General features: G+C 41.5%; 3 protein-coding genes across 3 annotated transcripts; 2 read left to right on the top strand and 1 right to left on the bottom strand.

Annotated features, from left to right (window-relative positions):
* Positions 1–1,073: 1,073 nt before the first annotated feature.
* Positions 1,074–3,174, top strand: tssk4 (testis specific serine kinase 4). The gene has a single exon (XM_022228318.2). The coding sequence runs from the start codon at positions 1,196–1,198 to the stop codon at positions 2,243–2,245; it is 1,050 nt and encodes a 349-aa protein (XP_022084010.1). The 5' UTR covers positions 1,074–1,195; the 3' UTR covers positions 2,246–3,174.
* A 468-nt stretch (positions 3,175–3,642) lies between these two features.
* LOC110975658 (charged multivesicular body protein 1a-like) lies at positions 3,643–9,080 on the bottom strand. The gene is made up of 7 exons (XM_022228319.2): positions 8,940–9,080; positions 8,408–8,427; positions 8,188–8,265; positions 7,559–7,705; positions 6,614–6,682; positions 6,047–6,106; positions 3,643–5,271 (listed from the first exon to the last, which is right to left on the bottom strand). Exons 1-7 carry the CDS (start codon positions 8,953–8,955, stop codon positions 5,053–5,055), a joined length of 609 nt encoding a protein of 202 aa, XP_022084011.1. The 5' UTR covers positions 8,956–9,080; the 3' UTR covers positions 3,643–5,052.
* Positions 9,081–9,148: 68 nt separating this feature from the next.
* On the top strand, positions 9,149–19,188 carry nob1 (NIN1 (RPN12) binding protein 1 homolog). Its single transcript, XM_022228317.2, has 8 exons — positions 9,149–9,266; positions 11,919–12,051; positions 12,835–12,968; positions 14,324–14,395; positions 14,877–15,449; positions 15,876–15,973; positions 17,223–17,364; positions 18,509–19,188. Exons 1-8 carry the CDS (start codon positions 9,210–9,212, stop codon positions 18,776–18,778), a joined length of 1,479 nt encoding a protein of 492 aa, XP_022084009.2. The 5' UTR covers positions 9,149–9,209; the 3' UTR covers positions 18,779–19,188.
* Positions 19,189–19,610: the final 422 nt, after the last annotated feature.

Raw genomic sequence — 19,610 nt, 5'->3', positions numbered from 1 at the left:
TAATATACAGAATCTGTGGGTGAGGTGTTGTAACATTCGCTGTTTTGCCATTATTTTATTCAAGGCTTGCCCCCGAGAGCATTTTAACCCTCTGAACCTCGGGCAGTGTGGCAGCGTGGCAGTGGACACTACTATTAGTTATCAAACGAGCGCGAACGTGATAACGAATTTATCTTCATGCAACTTGACGCACAGTAAAGATGCTGTTTGGGGCCATGGGGGGCGGAAGGCGTTTGCGCGTGATGTGCCTACTACGGCCTGTAAGCCTATTACATTCATTAAAGGGGGTGTTCATAAGGAACTGTTTCTTTTTTTCTTCCCTCTTTCTATTCATAAGGAACTGTTTCATTTCAAGCTACAGTCTCCGGCGTTTCCATTATCTACAAGGGTTATTGAAGAACTTGTTGCATCTTGCACGCGAACACGCTTATAATGCACTAAGTTATAAGTTTTGATCGAACGTGAAGACTTTTTGGACTGTACGCGTACCCAAAAGCAATGGACAAAATTTAAATGGGACGCATCACTCGTTTTTTAAGACGGTGTGAAAAAAGGGTCATGTTGAAGGGAAGAATTTCCCTTAAACGACTACAGTCTGCAGGTGAGGCCTTTACACATTTTACAAATTAAATCGTTGTTATGCATGGAATTTAGGGGTGTTAATTTAGTGAGGGGATCAGCGCGCAGCGAGAAGCTGAAATGGGATCCTTTTCTGGAATCTCCCTAAACAAAGGGCTGGTGCACATATCGAAAATAGTAAAAGTTCTTCAATAATCCTTATAGATAATGGAAACGCTGTAGATTGTAGCTTTAAATGAAACAGTTCCTTATGAACACCCCTTTATTTAATGATCAATAACAATTGAATGGAGATCAGCACTAAGAGGCATCTGTCTTCAATGTCTTAAGATTGGTTTGAGTTTTTGCCCGTTTTAGATACGTACATAACCACTGGTGTTCTTATAATGCAGATCAATGGCCATGTCATCAACACACTTATGGCCATGTCATCCAGTCTTTTTTTTTATTCATAACCAAGGAGGTCGCGCAGACACGCAGACCCAGTGAGTTGCGTCACGCGTCATGTTCTTCGGGAAACAAAATACACAGAGTTGGTTAAAGATCCCCTTTTTACTGAATAAAAATGCCTTTGCATCCTTAAAAATGGAACGAAGTCGTCGCAAGATGAGCCATCATGGCAGTCGTTTCTAAGATGTCAGCAGAACCGACAGACTCAGCAAGTCCGGATACACGGGCCTCAGCGGCTACCCGCAAAAACGCAGACAATTCTGCCAAGGAGCGACTGTCGGTTCTAGAACAGCACGGCTTCACAAGCGGAGAAACGGTCGGACACGGATCCTATGCCGCAGTTAAGGTTGCATACTCCAGTCGACACAAAAGCAAAGTGGCCATCAAGATCGTCTCAAAGAGGAAAGCCCCCGAGGACTACCTCAGAAAGTTCCTACCGAGAGAGATTCAGGTAGTCAAAATCCTTAAACACCCTAACCTGGTCTGCTTTTTGCAGTCGATCGAGACCACGAGTAGAGTGTACTTCATCATGGAGCTGGCGGAGAACGGCGATCTTCTGGACTACATCAAGGCACAAGGCGCCGTGACAGAGTCTCAGGCTGGGACTTGGTTCCATCAGCTTGTGGACGGTATGGAATATTGTCACGACCAAGGGGTCGTCCACAGGGATCTCAAGTGTGAGAACATTCTCCTAAGCAAGAACAACATTTTGAAGATTACAGATTTTGGCTTCGCACGCGGCCACATGAAACCAGTCGACAAGCGAGTGATTTTGAGCGAGACTTACTGCGGTAGTTACGCCTACGCACCGCCGGAGATTCTTCGAGGAATACCCTACGATCCCATGCTCGGAGACATCTGGAGTATGGGCGTGGTCCTCTTCACCATGATGTTTGGGCGGCTGCCGTTCGACGACACCAACCACAAAATTCTCTTGCAGCAGGTGCAGAAGCCCCCAGCGTTCCCGTCGAACCGGAACGTGGCAGAAGACTGCAAGGACCTTATCTGCCGGATCCTGTCGCCGGCCAAACGACGGATCAACATCAGCGAGATACGGGAAAATCGCTGGTTCCGCCGCATTGGAGGAAACGTTGCCAAAGCCAAGAAGGCGTCGGCTGTCAAGATAAAGCCCCCCAGCGAGGCGAAGTTACTCGGGGTTGGAGGTGGTGAAACTGACCGGACAGCGAGTAAGAAGATAGCAGACAAAAGTGACTAATCACAGTTCGTTTAATATTGTCAACTCATCGACCAGAAACAGAAAAGTGAAATAATCTGGAAGAGGTGGTACTCCAGTGAATGAACCACATAATTATTGACTTTGACCCAGAAAAGAGTTCGTGAGTAGCCCAGTATGACGATCGAGAGATTAAAGATTGCCTGCATTGGAGTCAGTATGCGCGACATAGGATGTTAAGAGGACGTACACAGCCAACAGCTTCTGGTCAGGTCTTCTTTATCTCTTTTGTAACAGAAATGTTGCACAATTATTTTTGTGTACTTACTTTTAAATTTTCCCTGCTTTTTCCGGTGTGGCACTCGCGAACACCAGTGTAATAGCTCAATGAATGAAGATTACCTAAAAATGAGACGTTTTCTCACGATTATCTTTTTAAGCATGGTAATGGGGCCTATTTTAGTATTTCTAAGTAAAGTTACCTTTAACTATAAAACGTACATGCAAAAGGAAATTGAATACATTGCTTGTAGGTTTTTTATTTTTTGGGGGGGTCACTTTTTGGAGAGCTTTTGTACAGGGGCAGGAAGATGTGGCAAATATAAATGCTGGAAATTCACTTCACTTCAGGTTTTGTTTTGGTTGGAAAGAAGACATTTACACACTGGACCCCTGTTCTGCAGTAAACAGTTGAGTATATTATACAGCAGTGGAGTACTTTTTCAAAAGTGGTGGTTTGTTAAAAGAAACGGCAGACTCAGCAGGCAATGCTTGAAACCTCTTTGTATACGTGACACTTATGCGGCCACTTAATTTCTGATGACAGTGAGAATAAAACAAGTTTAGACCAACGACTAGATGTTCAGCCAGGCCTTTTTTAGGCTTGTTGTGAAATAAATCACCCCACGTGCAATTTTACGTTCAATTACAGAAATATAGAGCAGTATGAAGAAACTAGTGAGAGAAATGTCGACACTGTTTCAGTGTTGCATTCAGTGCTTCTAGAATAGTACATCGTATTTTCATCCCCCCGTTTTTACGTTTGTACTTCATTTGCTGCACCGGTTTCGCCTGTCAGCGTCCTATGCTTTTTAAATCCCCACCCTCGCCACAGTGCACCACCCCGGGCTGCGCTGTCTATCTTTATCCTGGAGAAACTGACCCGACTCTGCTCTAGGCCCCTGCACATTTTTTCGAGACGCAGGCTCAGTTAATTGATTCAAAAACACAAACTAGACGACCAACATTTGATGTTGTCAAAGTTTGCTGTTTACGTTAACTTAAACACAATTATGCTAACATGAATAAAAAAAAAACAAGATTGAGGAATGACAGCATAGTCAATGAGCAAAGTTGCTTATTTTAAGCAGGCATACCGCACGTGCAGACTCAGAACGGTGCACAGACTTACATTGCGTAAAGACTGCCATGACAAGATATGAAATGAGGTGTGCATACATCTGCTTTATTCCGTACGCTTAAAAATCAAGTACAGTGACACTGACATTGTTAGAAAGGTTGACAAATTTGTCTACATTGACAATGGTAACTTTTTTGACTTGCTGATCATTAAGTTGACAATGTCATTGACACTAGCCTAAAGGGATTCTAGGTAAACATCCGAAGCTTTTGCAAATACTAAGCTAAGGAACAAATCCGTACATTTTTAAAGAAAACAACTTTTATATGTAAATTTTCTGTTTTAAAGAAACTCTTGTGTGAACAGCTATTACTTATTTTTATCAACAGTGAATGTTTATACAGAATTCTACAAGATAATTTCTCAAAGACTTTAAATGAAACAACTGAAAACACACCAAACATGACTAGTAAAGATGTATTTACATGTTTATGTATTCTCTACAGATGCACTTAAACATCTATTTAAAGTATTTTTGTTCAGAGTAACTTATTTCAAGTCTATAAGTGTGACAAAGTTTTGAGGGGGGGCATCTGGATTCAATGTAGAAATTTTGTTATGACAACCAAAAAATCAAACTCAAATGTAAGGCTACCTCCAAATGATGTGGCTATGGCTGGAAATAACACGTTTCTCTGGGTATTGCTGTGAAGCCACTAGCCAGCAGCTTCCATAGGTGCGCGTATTACATCTAGCCACAGCCAAGTCATTTGGACACAGCCTAGCATGATGGCCCAACTTCGTAGAGTTGATGGACATGGTCATCTGATAAGTGCAGAAAATATTTGCTTGGCAAAAAACAGGGTACCGACCAAGATGTAACACGATGTATGCTGCTTGCAACTGGTTCCCTAGGTGATGTTTGCCCACATTTGCTAATCAGCATTGCCTTACATGACTACTACTGGCAGATGGGGGGGGAGGAAATGGGGCTAAACCCCCCCCCGACTTTTTTTTTCCCTGGTGAAGAAAGGATGATTTTTACTTCACTTCCCTTCGACCCCAAGCCACATGAAAAGTCCCAAAATTTAGCCTAACAAGGATGACATAAAGAAATAATAAAAATATTTACCCCCTCCAAAAAAAATGGAAAAGCACTGGCCAGCCACAATTTGTACCGTCTTCTTAGACAAACACTGAAGGCAACTCACCTTCCCATTCCTACTGGTATTTCTCGGCACAAAGCATAATTGGCTTCAATTTTAGAAAGCTCTGATTCCCAATTAAACATTTATGCTACTTGCTTATGATCATAGTCAAATAAATCTGAAATGGTTACATTCCGTTACAGTAAGAACGACAGTGGGCTGATCAAGGCAACATTTACACCTGTTAATCTCCCCAGTGAATCTTCTCATACTCTTCCCATGACCCCAAACCCCTCCCCACCATTTCCCCTTTCCAAGCAATGGCTCCCCCTCCACTCATTTTACTCCCTAAGAGCCCTTAACCTTTGATCCAGCCGGTCTTCATCCCGGACCGTTCTCGATGTTGAAGCCACTGAGAGTGATCCGGTGGCGATGGGTGCCTCATTCAGCTCAGAGATCATCTCTAGGCCGTTCTCTTCGGCCACCTCCAGGATGAGTTTGTCCACCTGGTCCACGGGAGTGGTCAGGGTGGTGGCCTGTCCCATCGAACCCTCCATCACCTGTTGTGAGCCAAGAGCATTCAAGTCATACAGCGCTCAGAAGGCTTGGTCTATCACGGTTCAAAAAGTCCTCCACAAGAACTTTCAGACTTTTCCTAAGCTTCCGGACTTTTTACAGCAGTGGCCTGATGCACCAGACCAGGCAGTGTGCAGTCAAGTATGACAACATTTACCACACAAAAGAACTGGGACAGATTTCAAAGTATTTCAAAGATAGATTTGCACCGGGGAGATGTAAATTAATTAATTTTTTTTTGCCCTGCCTGACATGGATTTTAACACTGTATACTCAGTGTATGCCTCTGAAGGCTTGTGAAAAAACCATGTCGGGCAGGGCCAAAAAACCCCAAAATTAATTTAAATCTCCCCGGCGCAAATCCATCTTTGAAATAGTTGTTTGCAGTACCCGCTGCTACATCTGATTCGAACCAGCCAGCCGACACCGGCAAGCTCGGTGGTCAAGTGGTTAAGACGTCTGCACTAGTAAGCAGGAGGTTGTGAGTTCGAATCCCACCCGAGTACGCTTGTGGTTTTTTTCACAAGCCTTTGGGAGCATACACTGAATATCAGTGTTAAGATACACGTCGGGCAGGGCAAAGAAATCCAAGTTTTCAAAGTGTCAGCCATTCTCTCTAGAGGATAACCACACTCACAAATTAACATTCAGTCTGCAGGTGAGCAGAACTTAAAGCACATTCATATAAACTACATTCATTACAATGAATCCTTGTTTTCACCTAGTCTGATACACTGACTTCAAGGAATGAACGCTTACCTGGGTGTGCACATCCAAGTCTTCAAACTGCTTCTCAAACTTCTCCATGACGCCTGCAATCTGTTACAAGCAACCAAAACTAAAATGCTGACTTTTTCCCATTAGCCTACCCTACCTACAGGTGACTAATTCAAACACACACACAAATTAAAATAGAATGCTTCAGCACTGGGAGAAAACTCCAACAGTATGTGGAATTAGTTCAGTGAGTGCAAAAGTTTGTCAGGAATACAACAGTCATGATTTAATAAGAGCACACCTAAATGTCATGATTCCCAACGTAGCATGAAATGACTTGAGAGTATTGCATCTGCCAGCATTCTTCGTCAAGACACTTTCCCCCAGATGAAATAATTTCTTCCCAATTCCAGGAATGCCCTAAAACAAAGGATCTTCTTTACAGTTCTTCTTTTGTTTGTTCTACTGGGGTGGATGACGGCACTTTGGAAAGAGTCACACTCCAGCACATTTCACATGGCACAGTTGGAGCTTTGTTTGAACAAATTATTTTATAAGCGCCTTCAAAGTTGCATACGTCAATTTATGAACAAAAGCTATAAACTGTACCTTTTGCAAATCCATGCTCCTCATTACTGAGTCCAGTCCTTTCACTACCGAACCCAAGCTCTTTGAAAGCTACATGAAAACAGAAATAGCTGCATTTATTCTTGTAGCAAATTTATCTCCTTTAAAGATGTACTCCTCTTCATTGACTAGACTGTAAGGGTCAAGCAACTTCCGAATGGGTGACATTTCATCACCATCGGAAAGTGCTCACATTTGTTTTTATTTTGAAACTTTACTTTATTTCATCAGTAAGCAGTGGGTACATCAAAGGGAGTGCTACCTGGGACTTCAAAGATGCAGAATTAGAATTTTCTTTCAGAGAAGGACACTACCACAGGACTGTCCACACGCACAAGCAAACCCTGGCATATCCAGGGAGAACATGGGAGCTTTAATAGTGAATCAGGGCAAACTGTCTGCTCCAGTTAGTACATTTCTGCAAGCTGGTAGGTATCACCAGGAAATTGGCCAGGATTTATTGCGAAGGCGACAAAGCAAATCCGTCATCAGCAGGAGACAGACAAGTTATGAATAGTGGAAGGGGGTCATTTCCGATGTATTTTCAAGCAGATTGCTCATTTTCCTCCACTTTCCCTCCAATTAAAATTTCTTTTAGCGAAGGGGGAAGGGGTACTCCCCCGCCTAACCCCAAAACTCTCATCTCTTGCTCTCATCTCTTTTCACTGAACTTGAACTTGCAGTTACTTTTTTTTACTTTTTCACATTTCAGTCCTTTGATTTTGAGGTTGGCTTGTTTTTTGCTCGTCTGTTAATGGTGTTACATTTTTAAAGGACTGTACTTTAAATTTCAGATTTTGAAGTTTAATTGATTAATTTGGAGTTTTTGAAGTGTAGGGCCCAAAAGGAACCCAGCTTTGACTGTCTGGGTCTACTTGATAAAGAAACAAAATAAAGAAAGAAACCTCTGAATTTAACAGAACTCACATCCTTCATCATCATTGCCGACTGCACTCTAGAGGAGACGGCATCTACTCGCGACGCCATCCGCAAGAAATTTAGCCCTTCGTTTTTCTTCCTGATGGCATTCTCGGCATATATCCTGGCTCCCTCGATGTTCTTCTGTTCTATGGCCTGCCAATTAAAGAGTTCATCCACCTACAACTTGAAACAGTTTGCAAATACCAGTCTGACTGATGAAGAAATTTTAGCACCCGTGGAGCACACATGACTTTAGCAACCTCCAAGGTCTACTGAGGTTTGACATTTAGCGGTCTTCGAAGAAAGAAAGACTGCCCTTCTGTTACTTGCCACGATATTAAGATGTTGAAGTTAGTAAAACATTCATGGGTCAGAATTTTCACTAAAGACACCTACATGTATTCTGTGTATCGCTGGTTAGCTCAAGCACCAAAATTATGTTATGCCACAGTAAGCACAACTTCTGTGCTGTTACGTGGCGTTGTGAAAGTGAGCCCTGATTCAAACAGATTGTGGTTGTCAGAGGTGAGACCATGTTTTCACAACCTTTAAATTAAGGCACAGAGTCCCCATGAACAGGCAGCTGGTGACTAATTGCACCTCCCAACTCACTCGGTCAATTATCATTTCTTTACCTTCTTCACTTTTGCCTGCTGCGTTTTTTGTTCTTTCTCACATTTTTTGGCCGACCTCTCCAGCTGTTTGGTAGTAAACTGGAAAAAATTGATATCCACAGTGACAACACACAGTCAGTGAAGATTATTCTTTGAAATTCAGTGGAAAAATTCCAGAAAAAATACTGTAAAAATGTGTCAAAATATCAAATAGTCATGGCAGTGTTACTCTTGAACCTACCTTCAACTGGAACAAAACATCTGCTCCGCCCAAAGAAAACACCAAGATGGAAAGAAAGGAGAAACAGAGCAACTGTCAGAAAATGCCTCTCTGAATGCAAACTGTCAAATATGTAGAGATCTAAATAACTGAAACATATCGAGGGAATCAAATGCTACCCGTGGATGAGTAAATTCCTAAACCTCGTAGCACTATTTTGTTTTTAGTTTAACTTCTCTATTATGAAATTTATTGAAAAGCACCAACAGGCTTGTGCCTAACAAGTCAATCTACCATCGTTTAAAATGGTGTTCTATCTTATTTAGTTATTCTCGGCTATCAAGGATGCTTATCATCAGACGCAGCAGCTTCTGTGCTTGTAAATCATCCAACATTAGATATCACACTGTCAAATCATTAACCAACTCCGGACATGGATACGATGGACATGATGGAAAAACAACGGGGGGGGGACATCATCATCACATGATGACTAAGTTAACCAAGCGCTAAGTCAAACATCTTCTTAGATTAGAAACAGTCCAAAACTCACCCTCTATTTTCGACATTTTATTGTATTTGTTGAGGATCTTAACAAGTAGTCTCAATTATCTGCAGGAAGACAACTATAATACTCAACAGTACGCCTATTTTTGGGGAAGTATTCTGCCGACTAACGATGGGAACTAGTACAGTAACTCACAACAGGTCTATGATTCACCAGTAAAATACAGGAAGCGTTGCAGTGCACTTTGACACGGGTGGGCCAAGTGAAGAAAACAGCGCCCTCATCACCAGTGATTGCGAAAGGACCAAAGAAAACATGGCAAATCACGTTGTAATCGACGCCGTTGCCTTCTTCAGAAATGTTCAGTTACAGGCAAGTAAATGTTCGTGTAACCAGGGGAACGGGTGTTACTGAAGTCGAAGCCACGTTTTTCTTCCTGCATGAATGGTTACTTGATCAAACTTTGATTCACTCGACTAAATTTCTGTCTAAATCCTGTGCCCAGTTTCTGGACAGTAACATTAGACTATAGTTTAGTAGACAGGACAGAGGCGCACATCACAACTCAGAGATTATCCGTGTTTACTGAGAATGTCTCCTTAAAAGGGGACTTTTTCCTAAGAGGGCTTAGCGGTCAAAAATATCCTCATGCTATTTTGAATTGTTTTCTCCCAATTTTCCATTCAAATTTAGTTAAGCTTGTTAAAATAACGTACCCCCAGAACTGTGGGGTCCGTCGTCTGCTCCTTTCCCATGTGGGAGAGAAGCAGTCGGTGGACCCCACAGTTAGAGCTTGAAGGTTGTCTCCTGATCATGATGGCGTGCTTCTAAAGGAAAAATAATATGCACACATTTTAGAATTTGAAATATTTTTCGTGCAGTTACTTCTAAAAAAATCCAACTTGGAAACAGGGCTTTGGAAAATATTTGTTAGTAAAATTTATAGAAACTGGAAAATTACCTGACCTAAAAGAAATATCCTGCCAAAATGGACCCATCACCTCCAAAAATCTAAAATACATGAGGAATAGTCCAATGAGGCGGTTTCGTATGCAAATGAATGTTTTGAAATTTTATGATACCAGTAGTCTGTCAGTAAAAGCTGAAATAAAAACAGATCAAAATATTTCACAAACTGTTCAGATTTATAAGCCAAAGGTAATAAACCTAAAGCAATAATCTACTTTTACAAAAGATTCTAATATTTATTTAACATTTGCTGACAATAATTGCGTTATGTCATATCAACTGAACATGGAACCCATCGACAACAGGTAGGTAAATCTTTGCAACGTTTTACGGAAAGGATGGAGTTGCGCTAAATTTCCTGCAAAATACACGTATGTCGTTTGTGGGCGTATTTAGTAATTTCAACACAACATTTATGGACTTTGGGATACAAGGCACTTGTGAACGACATTTGAGCTGCCTCCGCCGTAAAATGTAAGAAAAAAACTGAAAAAAATTCTGCTAGGGCAGGAGGTTTTTATACCCTGGAAGTTCGATATATCATATACACAGACATAGGTAATTTTCCCATTCAGTGCTTTTTTATCCGTTAAAATGTAATAAAGTCATTAAAAGTCATGTTAATTTGCAAGTCTTAGACATTCTAAACCAGTCTCATCCATCTGCTTAGGGATTGTCATGCACAACTTTCACAAGGTCTGACGGTGTCTAACAGTGTCGCTACATGTACATGTTTATCATCATTTCACACAATCGGCCAGTCTGGTCATGCACGATTATTTCTGTAAGCAGCTACGTGTACACTGTAGTATACAAATATCAAGCAGAATTGCCGCCTTGCAGAATTAATATCTGTGACTGTATAATCAGCAGGACCCTAATTTTGCCACCTGTTGTGGCGAGTCTGGTCACAGATGCTCATGGTTGCTGTACATACATATAGGTTGTTGGTTACCAAAATTCTGCCTCTAGGCATGTTTGGCCTAAAAGCTTTTTCCCCACCCTGTGCAGTGACTTCGAAATCCCAGACTCAGCGGCAGCCATTTTTCCCATTGCACCTGTACACAGCGTCGTTGCCAGGTTCACCACTCACCATAAAGAATAGCATTTTTCATTGGTGTACTGGTGGTATATTCTCCAGACTACTTGCTGTATTGTTGAGGGGGAGTTCCTTTTCAACCTTTGTCCTCAAATTTTTCACTTTGGCTGCTTTTTTTCGTGACTTTTGATCACTCACTTGCATTGAAATATTAGGTTGATGCATCATTAGAATGTTTCAATCCATAGAATAGTCAGTGCATTCTAGGGAGTAGAAAGGGAATTTTTTTAGCCCCAGCCTGACCGACGTGGTGCCGATGAAGTGTAATGGTGGGCGCTGAATGGTACCAACATCAGCTATAAAACTTATCAAATTACTTATCAAATAACACTCAGATGCCTTACATCATATAAATTGAACCTAATTAGACTTTTCTAGCATATTCACAATTTATTTATTACAGTGTCAGTGTTGACCAAGGTTTTATATTCTCGATGTTGCTGATGTAAATATGGTGGTAAAGGCAGATTTTTTTGGTACTAGCTAAACTACATGTCATGTGACTCAAATTACGTAATCTGATTTGACAATGATGCAAACAAATGGCGAAGCGGTTTGTCTTCAGCAGATTTGGTGCAGATTTTGTGCAATTTTACATTACTTTTTCCAGTTGAAGTACCTCTGAGTTTATTCATTCACGATAGTTTATTCTTTATACAAAGGTGTGGTTTATACATGTATGGCCAAAATACCACAAAAGACACAAAACAAATAAATGTTAATGAAATAAAAAGATACAACAACAGATCACAGTCCTTTCCTTTATTTCAATTAAAACAAATTAATTAAGTAGAACTTCAAATTTGAAGAGCTGGCGACTGGGTGGATAAATTTTGACAAATGAGGTGTCATTTTGTTTAGCAGACTAATTTATAATGCCATTGAAAAAACATTTCCAAGTCCTTACCCAGGGTAACAACAATGTATTTATGTCGCATCACTATTTTTTATTCTAGAACATTGCTGAGAATGTTTACACAACCCAAGGAGTAGTGAATGAGATTAAAGATTCTGCAACAAGGCAGAGGCTGACAGTCTTACCCTATGACCTCAAGTATCGGGAACCCTCCCCGGAAAGTGTCAAAATCAGTAAGTGTGTAACAAATGGTGGTGGAAATACCACAGAGGAAAAAAAAAACATAAAGTTCTTCTACCATCAAGAAGATCACTGAAGAGACAGGTTTGAAGATGCCTTTCAGCGCACAAGATCCTTATCCACTGTAGCTAGGCAATCCTAGTCTTCCCAAATCCTCCAAGATCCCTTGCACAAGTAGTGGATTTCAGAGATTTGCCGCAAATGTGTGGCTGATTGTTGATGATGCACTGTGTCACCCGGGGTTAGGCCTGAATGCTCAGCTATGCGTAAATGTAGGCCTTGATTACACATGTACTTGAAATCATTTGAACTGCAGCATGATGCCATTGCCTCAACATAATGACTTGAATCATTGGAGGATGGAGGCAGTGGTCACTGCTCATGCCCCAAGGAATACATCCAATAAATAACGGAGCTTATCGAAGGGTTGAGGCTAAATGTATATCCAGTGTTTGTAGGAGGTAGTTGGATGATTTTGCAAGATTGAGTTTGCATCACAAAAAAGGGTTCAAATGGGAGTTTAATTTAAAAGAAGCAGGTTACTGCCGCGGGTGATTTGAGCTCCAATGTTTTTCTCCTTACATCAGCCTATGCTCGTTGAAATGCTCAATGTGAGGAGGAAATTGAGATAGAAATCACCTCAATGCATTTTCTCACTCATGAAACAGACAAATATTCATCTAAGCCATAATGTCACTTGCGCCTCTAACCTGCTTGGGTTACCTGTCATGTTTACACATTTTGCGTATTTACGCTATATACCTGTGTCTTTGTAGTCTCAGAATTTGCCAAGAAGACTGGAGACTATCGCAGTCTGTCTGCTGTGGATCTTAAGGTCCTGGCTCTGGCATACCAGCTGACCAAGGAACACTGTGGTATTGAACATCTGAAACTGGCCCCCGAAAAGAAGGTACATGTTGCAGTGTCGTAGTCAAGCCCATCACAAGACCAGACGTAAGACCAGTCACAAGACCATGCACAAGACCAGACACAAGACCAGACTCAGGACTGTGCACAAGACCAGTCACAACTAACAGGGTGAACAATGACAAAGGAATGCTTGTTCCTTGTTCCAGTTCATGTGAAAGCTTGTGGCTTGAACTCAGACGGTGTTGTAGTCGAGACCATCGCAAGACCAGACACAAGACCATGCGCAAGACCAGTCACAAGACCAGACACAAGACCGTGCACAAGACCATGCACAAGACCAGTCACAAGCAACAGGGTGAACAATGACAAAGGAATGCTTTTGTTGCAGTTCATTTGAATAGCTTGTGGCTTGAACTCAGACTGGAGGTCTTGTATCGCCTTGTGAAGGTCTTAAGTGGTGTCGACCACAACACTGACATATTGTGCTGGCAAAAGTCAGGGCATTCCCCCTTGATGAAGACCATTTCAAGTGGGTCGCCTTATTCAGTCAACTCTCATAACAAAGTTTGAGGGACCAGAAAATTTAGTTTGTCATAGCCGTTCTATTTTTTTTTTCTATAAAAGGATCGGAAAACCAAAGAAAACATGAGGATTCAAGCTATTGGGGTTCTCAGCATTCATTTATAACAGTATTTCATTAGAACCGTGTTCTAAATATCCAGAGTCACTGTATTTTAGACTTGATTGTGAAAAAATCCATGGTGCTTGTGGATGGCATGGGGCCATGGTGTTGTGTCACTACAAAATTTGACTTAAGCAAGACTTTGGAGAGACAGTTGTCCAAACTTGATTGACATCAGGAATGGACATTACATTGGTGGTAACCTGAAAGATTTATCAGACCTGAAACTGTGAGAAGCAAAGAACCAAGGTGCCCTTATGCATTGCACAGTTTTTAAGCTATTTTGATACAGAGAGCAACTGCTGCTTAAAGGTTTGCAGTGCCTTGACTTCATGATCAGCATTTTTTGTCCAAGTCACAAAGAAGACCTTAACTTTTTACTTGGCTGTTCATTGATACCTTGCATTGGACATATCCCAAACATGGTGTTAAACAGAGAAATATGGAAGGGCAGCCTAGCACCGTGATCAGAATAACGACAAGAATATAATATCAAATGAGTGCTCTGAAATATGAGATTGCCACATATCAGAGCACTAATGGGATATTATATACTTGTCGTTATGGTGTTAAACAGCGCTCGAAAACAGACTTTGGAGAGATGTTGTTCCCTGTCAGGATCAGCAACACCCATCATTGGGATGGTGGACCGTGCTGGCTTCTGGAAAGGTTATGGCTGACTAGATGTTGCTTTCTTTTCTTATCCAATTCAGGTGACATTGACCAGCAACGCAAGGCCACTGCAGAGGGCCACTGACATAGTTGGTTTTTATCTCCCACCAAAGGTAAAATGGACAGTGATGCTCGCTCCTCGGGCACTGTGCCGACTGTCTTTGAAAATCAGGTCAAACGAGATGCTGAATTTTGGGGCAGATGTTAGTCAGTTTTTGTAGACGTATGAATAACTGTGGGTCTTAAATAAACAAGTCTTTTGTCCATTACTCATTAAGTTTTGAGGATTTAACTTTGTCATTTCTGTGTATCTTTCCCACTTGCACATGCCTTATTCCACTGTGCTTGAATAGCACATAGTTTCTTCCATGGGATAAAAGTAAGGGAAATGTTTCATAATTACAGAAGGCGATATTTACTCCGATACCGCTGTATTTTTGCGGTACCAGCATTAAGCCCTTTCGGGTAACTAGTGCGGTGCAGCTAAAAAAACAGCGGTACCGCAGTAAATACCGCCTTCAGCAATTATGAAACGCTCCCTAAGGGAGATGGTAATCAGAACAATTTTGTTTGAAAATTTTATCCAATATTTAGGATACCACAAATCCACTGGTCAAAGAAGAACAGTCAACTACCAAAGTGCCAGACTCGAGTCAGCTACTGGGCAAAGAAGAAGGTGACATCGAACTCACCCTGAGTAAACTTGAAGTTGAAGCAAGGAAAGATGAAGGCAGAGACAGCAGGACACACCATGAATCTCAAGAAGGCAGCATGGAAGTCAAGACATGGGGGGATGCTGTTAAGATCAACACTGATGCTGACGTCTCCGAGGATAACTCGGGTTGTGATGTATCAGAGTTCCCAGACGAGTCCAAGGAAGATGCATGTACCGTCGCTTCAGAAAACCACAGGGTAGCTCAGGGCAAGACGTCAGAACCCTTGCCCAATACGGCGGCAGAAGTTGACCAGGAAAATGTTGAAGATGACAGCCTCAGTGATGAGGATGATGTTGAGGAGGAAGAGCACGTAGGAAGTGAGGACGACGGTAGAGACGACGAGGGATGGATCACCCCTGGAAACATCAACAGGATACATCAAGAAGCCAGGAATGAACAGACATTAGACAGCATAGTCGTGGCTTGCATGACTGCCGATTTTGCCATGCAGGTGAAGAGACCTTCTGTACCATTTAGTGAATTTGTGTTTCCAAAATACGCTGAAGTATGACTTTATTTGTAAAGTCAGTTTCTATAGTCAATATAGAACAAAATTGGATAAATTCTAACAGCCAGATCACATAATCACAGCCATTAGTGAGAAAATTCATGCTTTTTTTAGCTGTCAGCAGCCCCTGATAGTCACAGCACTGTTATTACATGTATGACCTCGCTGCTGAATTTTCATGGATTTCTCTTCATTCCCCGATCTCACTCCTGTTGAGCTGACTGACTCAAGTCAAATGCAGAAATGTTTTCCTCGTTCTGTTAACTGATGCACCTGTACTTTACCCTTGTAAATGAAACGGACAGCGTTCCAACTTTCTCGCAAGCTACATACAGTATGTCATATTGCATCTGCTTCCCTTTATGGCAGAATGTTTTGATCCAGATGGGCATTCCGGTCTTGTCCGTGGAGGGGATGTTGATCAAGAAAGCCAAGAGCTTTGTACTACGGTGCCGCAGCTGCTTCAAGTGAGTATTTATTAACCCAATAGGCCACAATTTTCCATCTGTTGGAAGATTGAGGACCATTAAGGTTCAACACCCTTCCTGAAAGCTCTTCAGGAAATTATTGCTGCATTCTTTGAATTGAAACTTACAAGGGGTGCCATCAAACCCCATGAAAAGAAATGTGTATAGTTGCTGCACTCTATCTTCCTAAATCCTACAGAATCCTTCAAATTTCCCATTGGATTTTGAGGGATCTGGGAGGGCTGGGGTGACAGTGATTGCTACATGACACAGTACCCCACCACTTCTACTCCTGCATGCCTTGTTCAAAACCAAATATAAATGAGCATGTTCATGTGGCTTTTCCTTGTTTCAGAAGAGGATTGGGTGTTCTAAAGACAGTGTTGTAATGAGTCACTAAATTCGGTGACTTGAGTCGAGTCATTTTAACATTTTTACTCGAGTCGAGTCATTAGGTCAAGAAGTTCAGTTGAGTCACTTTGTGTACAGTAGTCGAGTTGAGTCAAGTACCGAGCATGAGTCAGTTTGAGTCACACATTTTTTGAACAAAATACAACAAAAACACAACTACACGTAAGTCATTTTTTGGTATTTTTATTTTCATTAAACCACTGAAAAGAAATCGAGGCGGCAGGTATCTAAGCAACTGAAATTTTGCTTTAAATTTTTTTCAGACTCAAGTCTCATAAGCTTGTACTCGAGTCAAGTCTCCATGAGAGATTTGAGTCGAGTCATTTGGTCAAAAATTGTGACTCGAGTCGGATTCAAGTCAGGTCATTGACTCAAGTCATTACAACTCTGTCTAAAGAACGACGTCAGATTTTTCATTTGGATTTGAGAGTTTGTGAAACAAATTGTGGGTTGAGGTACATGTAGATGATAATGTTCAGGTAAAGCCATGTAACTCTTATTTGAAGAAGTGGGGTTCCGAAGAAAACTGGTCATAAGCACATTCTTGATGTTTCATACAGCATTCAGGAGGAAAGGGGAGTCCTGAAGAAGAGCAAAGTTTAGAACTTTGAGAGGACTCTCACTACCAGCTCTTTAGAATTGCACTCCCTCAAAGAAGAGTTACATTTTTGTACCGGCAAGCTTTCATCTACCTAAGTATCAACACCATGCAAAGCTTCAAGTCACACATGTGGGTTAGAAAGTTTGCATGACCATCTTTAGGGTTGCCACTCCTTTGTATCTGCACCAGTAGATCTGAAGTTCTGTCTGCACCATTTTACTTTCTTCCAACCAACAGAATCACCACCAACATGACCAAAGTCTTCTGCCCCCACTGTGGTAACAAGACACTGGACAAAGTAACGGTGACAACAGAGGAAGATGGTACCCAACACATTCATCTGTCCCATCGGAAGGTCATCCACAAGAGGGGCCTAAAGGTATGCAGGAATTCAAGTGCCCCTACTTGATCAAATTGGGTGTGCGACCCGACCCATGTCCCCCATTGTTGCAACCACCCTGCCAGTTGAATAAAGAAAATTAACTAAGGATTATTTTACACGAAAATAAACCTCTCTGTCTAGTGTCACAATGTAAAGTGTATGATTGCCAATCAAACGCTCACCTACTGCTATGGCGGTCAATCTCAGGGGAACCATTTGGTCACTGGTACATTTACATCAATGATAGGACTCCATGTGTGTTATGCCCTTAGAAAAAAAGATTCTCTGTACGGTTATAAGCTGATATTGTGTGCAAGATCAATTCTAAGTATCAGTTTTTAAATCACACCAGATAGAGCAGTGCCTAAAGTTCAGTATTATGTGTCCATATTATCATATGGCTGTTAATTTAACTCCAGGGGCACTTTTGTCAGGGGTGTGCCCGAATCCACTGATAAATCCCCCGTAGGGGATCCTTTGGCACATTCTCAGCGCCTGAACTGAGTGAAACTTGAAGGCAACGCATGTATTTGATTGGCTGCGACACCGCCACTGATACTTCAAAATCCTTCACAACCTCCCGGGGGATTTTAAAGGACCTGGACGGTTTAGGGTTGATCATGTCACTGACGAGTCTTCTAAAATTGGAAACGATTTCCGTTAATAAAGGGCCATCTTCCCTGAAGCAGAGTTCTTTATCCTGCTTGTTTCTCCCAAGGTTTACACGTTGTCAGTGTGTTTCCAGAGCAGATCGTCATGGGCCTGGTAAAAGGCATTCAGGCATTTCTTTTTTTTTCACAGTTTTACAGTTTACCAAATACCGTTTGCCAGGCCACACCGAATAGCTTGTGTTTGGTCTAATGCACCATAGTAATAAAGACAATCCAGTCTTCAGTAATATTCCATTGGAATATCCACACGTATATCCTTGGATGTTTGAAGGACTCCAACTTTGGACGAGATTTTTTTTCAGTGCCATCAACCTGCACAGCCTTTGTTATTTAAATATTGAAAATGCTGTCATGCCCTACACTGTTCCCATCATGAAGATCAGACACAGGGTGTTCCGGATAAAAAATGACCGAGGTCTTCTGACAGTTTCCTATTTTTGTTTCTCTTTTTGTTTCTTATTTATTACCAGTATCCACTACCATTGCCCAAGGGAGGCAAGCATGCTGACAATCCCGTCCTAGTGGAAGATCAGCCGATTCCTCAGAATCGACTGTCGCGCAAGGCCCAGATGAAGACGGACGTCTTCAACACAGACTACATCGCCGGCAATTCCCCGTTTGCCTTGAAGGACACCACCAGTAAGTCGGTGCAGCTCGGAGTGCGGAATTTTGTCAGCAATGCAGCCCACCACAGGAGGAACCCCAATCAAGTCAGGTCTAAAAAAGGCCGCAAAAAATAAATAAATTGGAGGACTGTCTGCAGATGCCATTTTCAAACGGTTCCCTCTTTTTTTTTTCTAGAAAAAAGTCTGAAATTGTGTTCAGAAATTACAAATCCAGAAGTCACAGTAGGCTATCTCTGTAATCAGTATACGATTTACTTTTTTTCCATGTGTATTTCAAGACCACATGGTAACTCCCATATTGTACACCATAACATCACTGCTAAATATAATAGGCAAACAGTCTTTGAAGATGGGAACAACTTCTTGAATATGAAAACTTACCATTTTTCTGATCCATTTTACTTTGCTTTGTAGTCATCAGCATAAAATTATGAGATTCCGCAATATCTGGTTAATTTGAGCTTTATAGAAATGTAAAAACATGTAATTGTTGAAACCTCAAAATAAAGATTGGTATCTTTCAATTCTTGATGTGTGTACACCGTTTTTTCCTTACTATATGGTCATTCCTTGTGCTCAAACTGAACTATTTAACAAGTCCTGGGTCTCTATCATCATAAAGAAGTAGTTTTGAGAGGTAAATATGTAGTACCGTTATACAAATTTAGTTTGTGTATTTTTCTTGGGAAGGAGGTTAAGCTGCTTTGGATCCTTTGCATTGGCTTAATCTTGCTCGGTGATGATGGAATATTTGGAGTAATGAAATGGCAGTCATCCTCTCATAGAGACATTTTGAACCCCGTTAGTTTGGTTATTTTGGAGAATCTGGGTGTATGATACGTCCTGCGACATGAAGCCACTCAGTGCTTCGATATTTTTCACATGGTTTGTATTTTGGGGTCTTCAATTTCTGGACCCGGAATTGGGCAGCTGGAAAAGATTCCGA

This window comes from Acanthaster planci, linkage group LG06 (genome assembly GCF_054643075.1).
Source record: "Acanthaster planci isolate LZ-2023a linkage group LG06, COTS_SCS, whole genome shotgun sequence".
Classification (NCBI taxonomy): domain Eukaryota; kingdom Metazoa; phylum Echinodermata; class Asteroidea; order Valvatida; family Acanthasteridae; genus Acanthaster; species Acanthaster planci.
Note: the sequence above shows the minus strand (reverse complement) of the source record. Positions and strands in the feature narration are given on the sequence as shown.

What these genes read in the sequence shown, in the direction of transcription:
- tssk4 (XM_022228318.2), top strand. Translation starts at nt 1,196, where the DNA reads ATGGCAGTCGTTTCTAAGATGTCAGCAGAACCGACAGACTCAGCAAGT.
- LOC110975658 (XM_022228319.2), bottom strand. An exon ending in ATGTTTTGTTCCAGTTGAAG is followed by an intron (nt 8,266 to 8,407) that starts GTAGGTTCAAGA and finishes AATTTTTTCCAG; the next exon opens with TTTACTACCAAACAGCTGGA. An exon ending in ACTTGGATGTGCACACCCAG is followed by an intron (nt 5,272 to 6,046) that starts GTAAGCGTTCAT and finishes GGCTCACAACAG; the next exon opens with GTGATGGAGGGTTCGATGGG.
- nob1 (XM_022228317.2), top strand. Translation starts at nt 9,210, where the DNA reads ATGGCAAATCACGTTGTAATCGACGCCGTTGCCTTCTTCAGAAATGTT. An exon ending in CTGCCGATTTTGCCATGCAG is followed by an intron (nt 15,450 to 15,875) that starts GTGAAGAGACCT and finishes CCTTTATGGCAG; the next exon opens with AATGTTTTGATCCAGATGGG. An exon ending in CGGTGCCGCAGCTGCTTCAA is followed by an intron (nt 15,974 to 17,222) that starts GTGAGTATTTAT and finishes TCCAACCAACAG; the next exon opens with AATCACCACCAACATGACCA.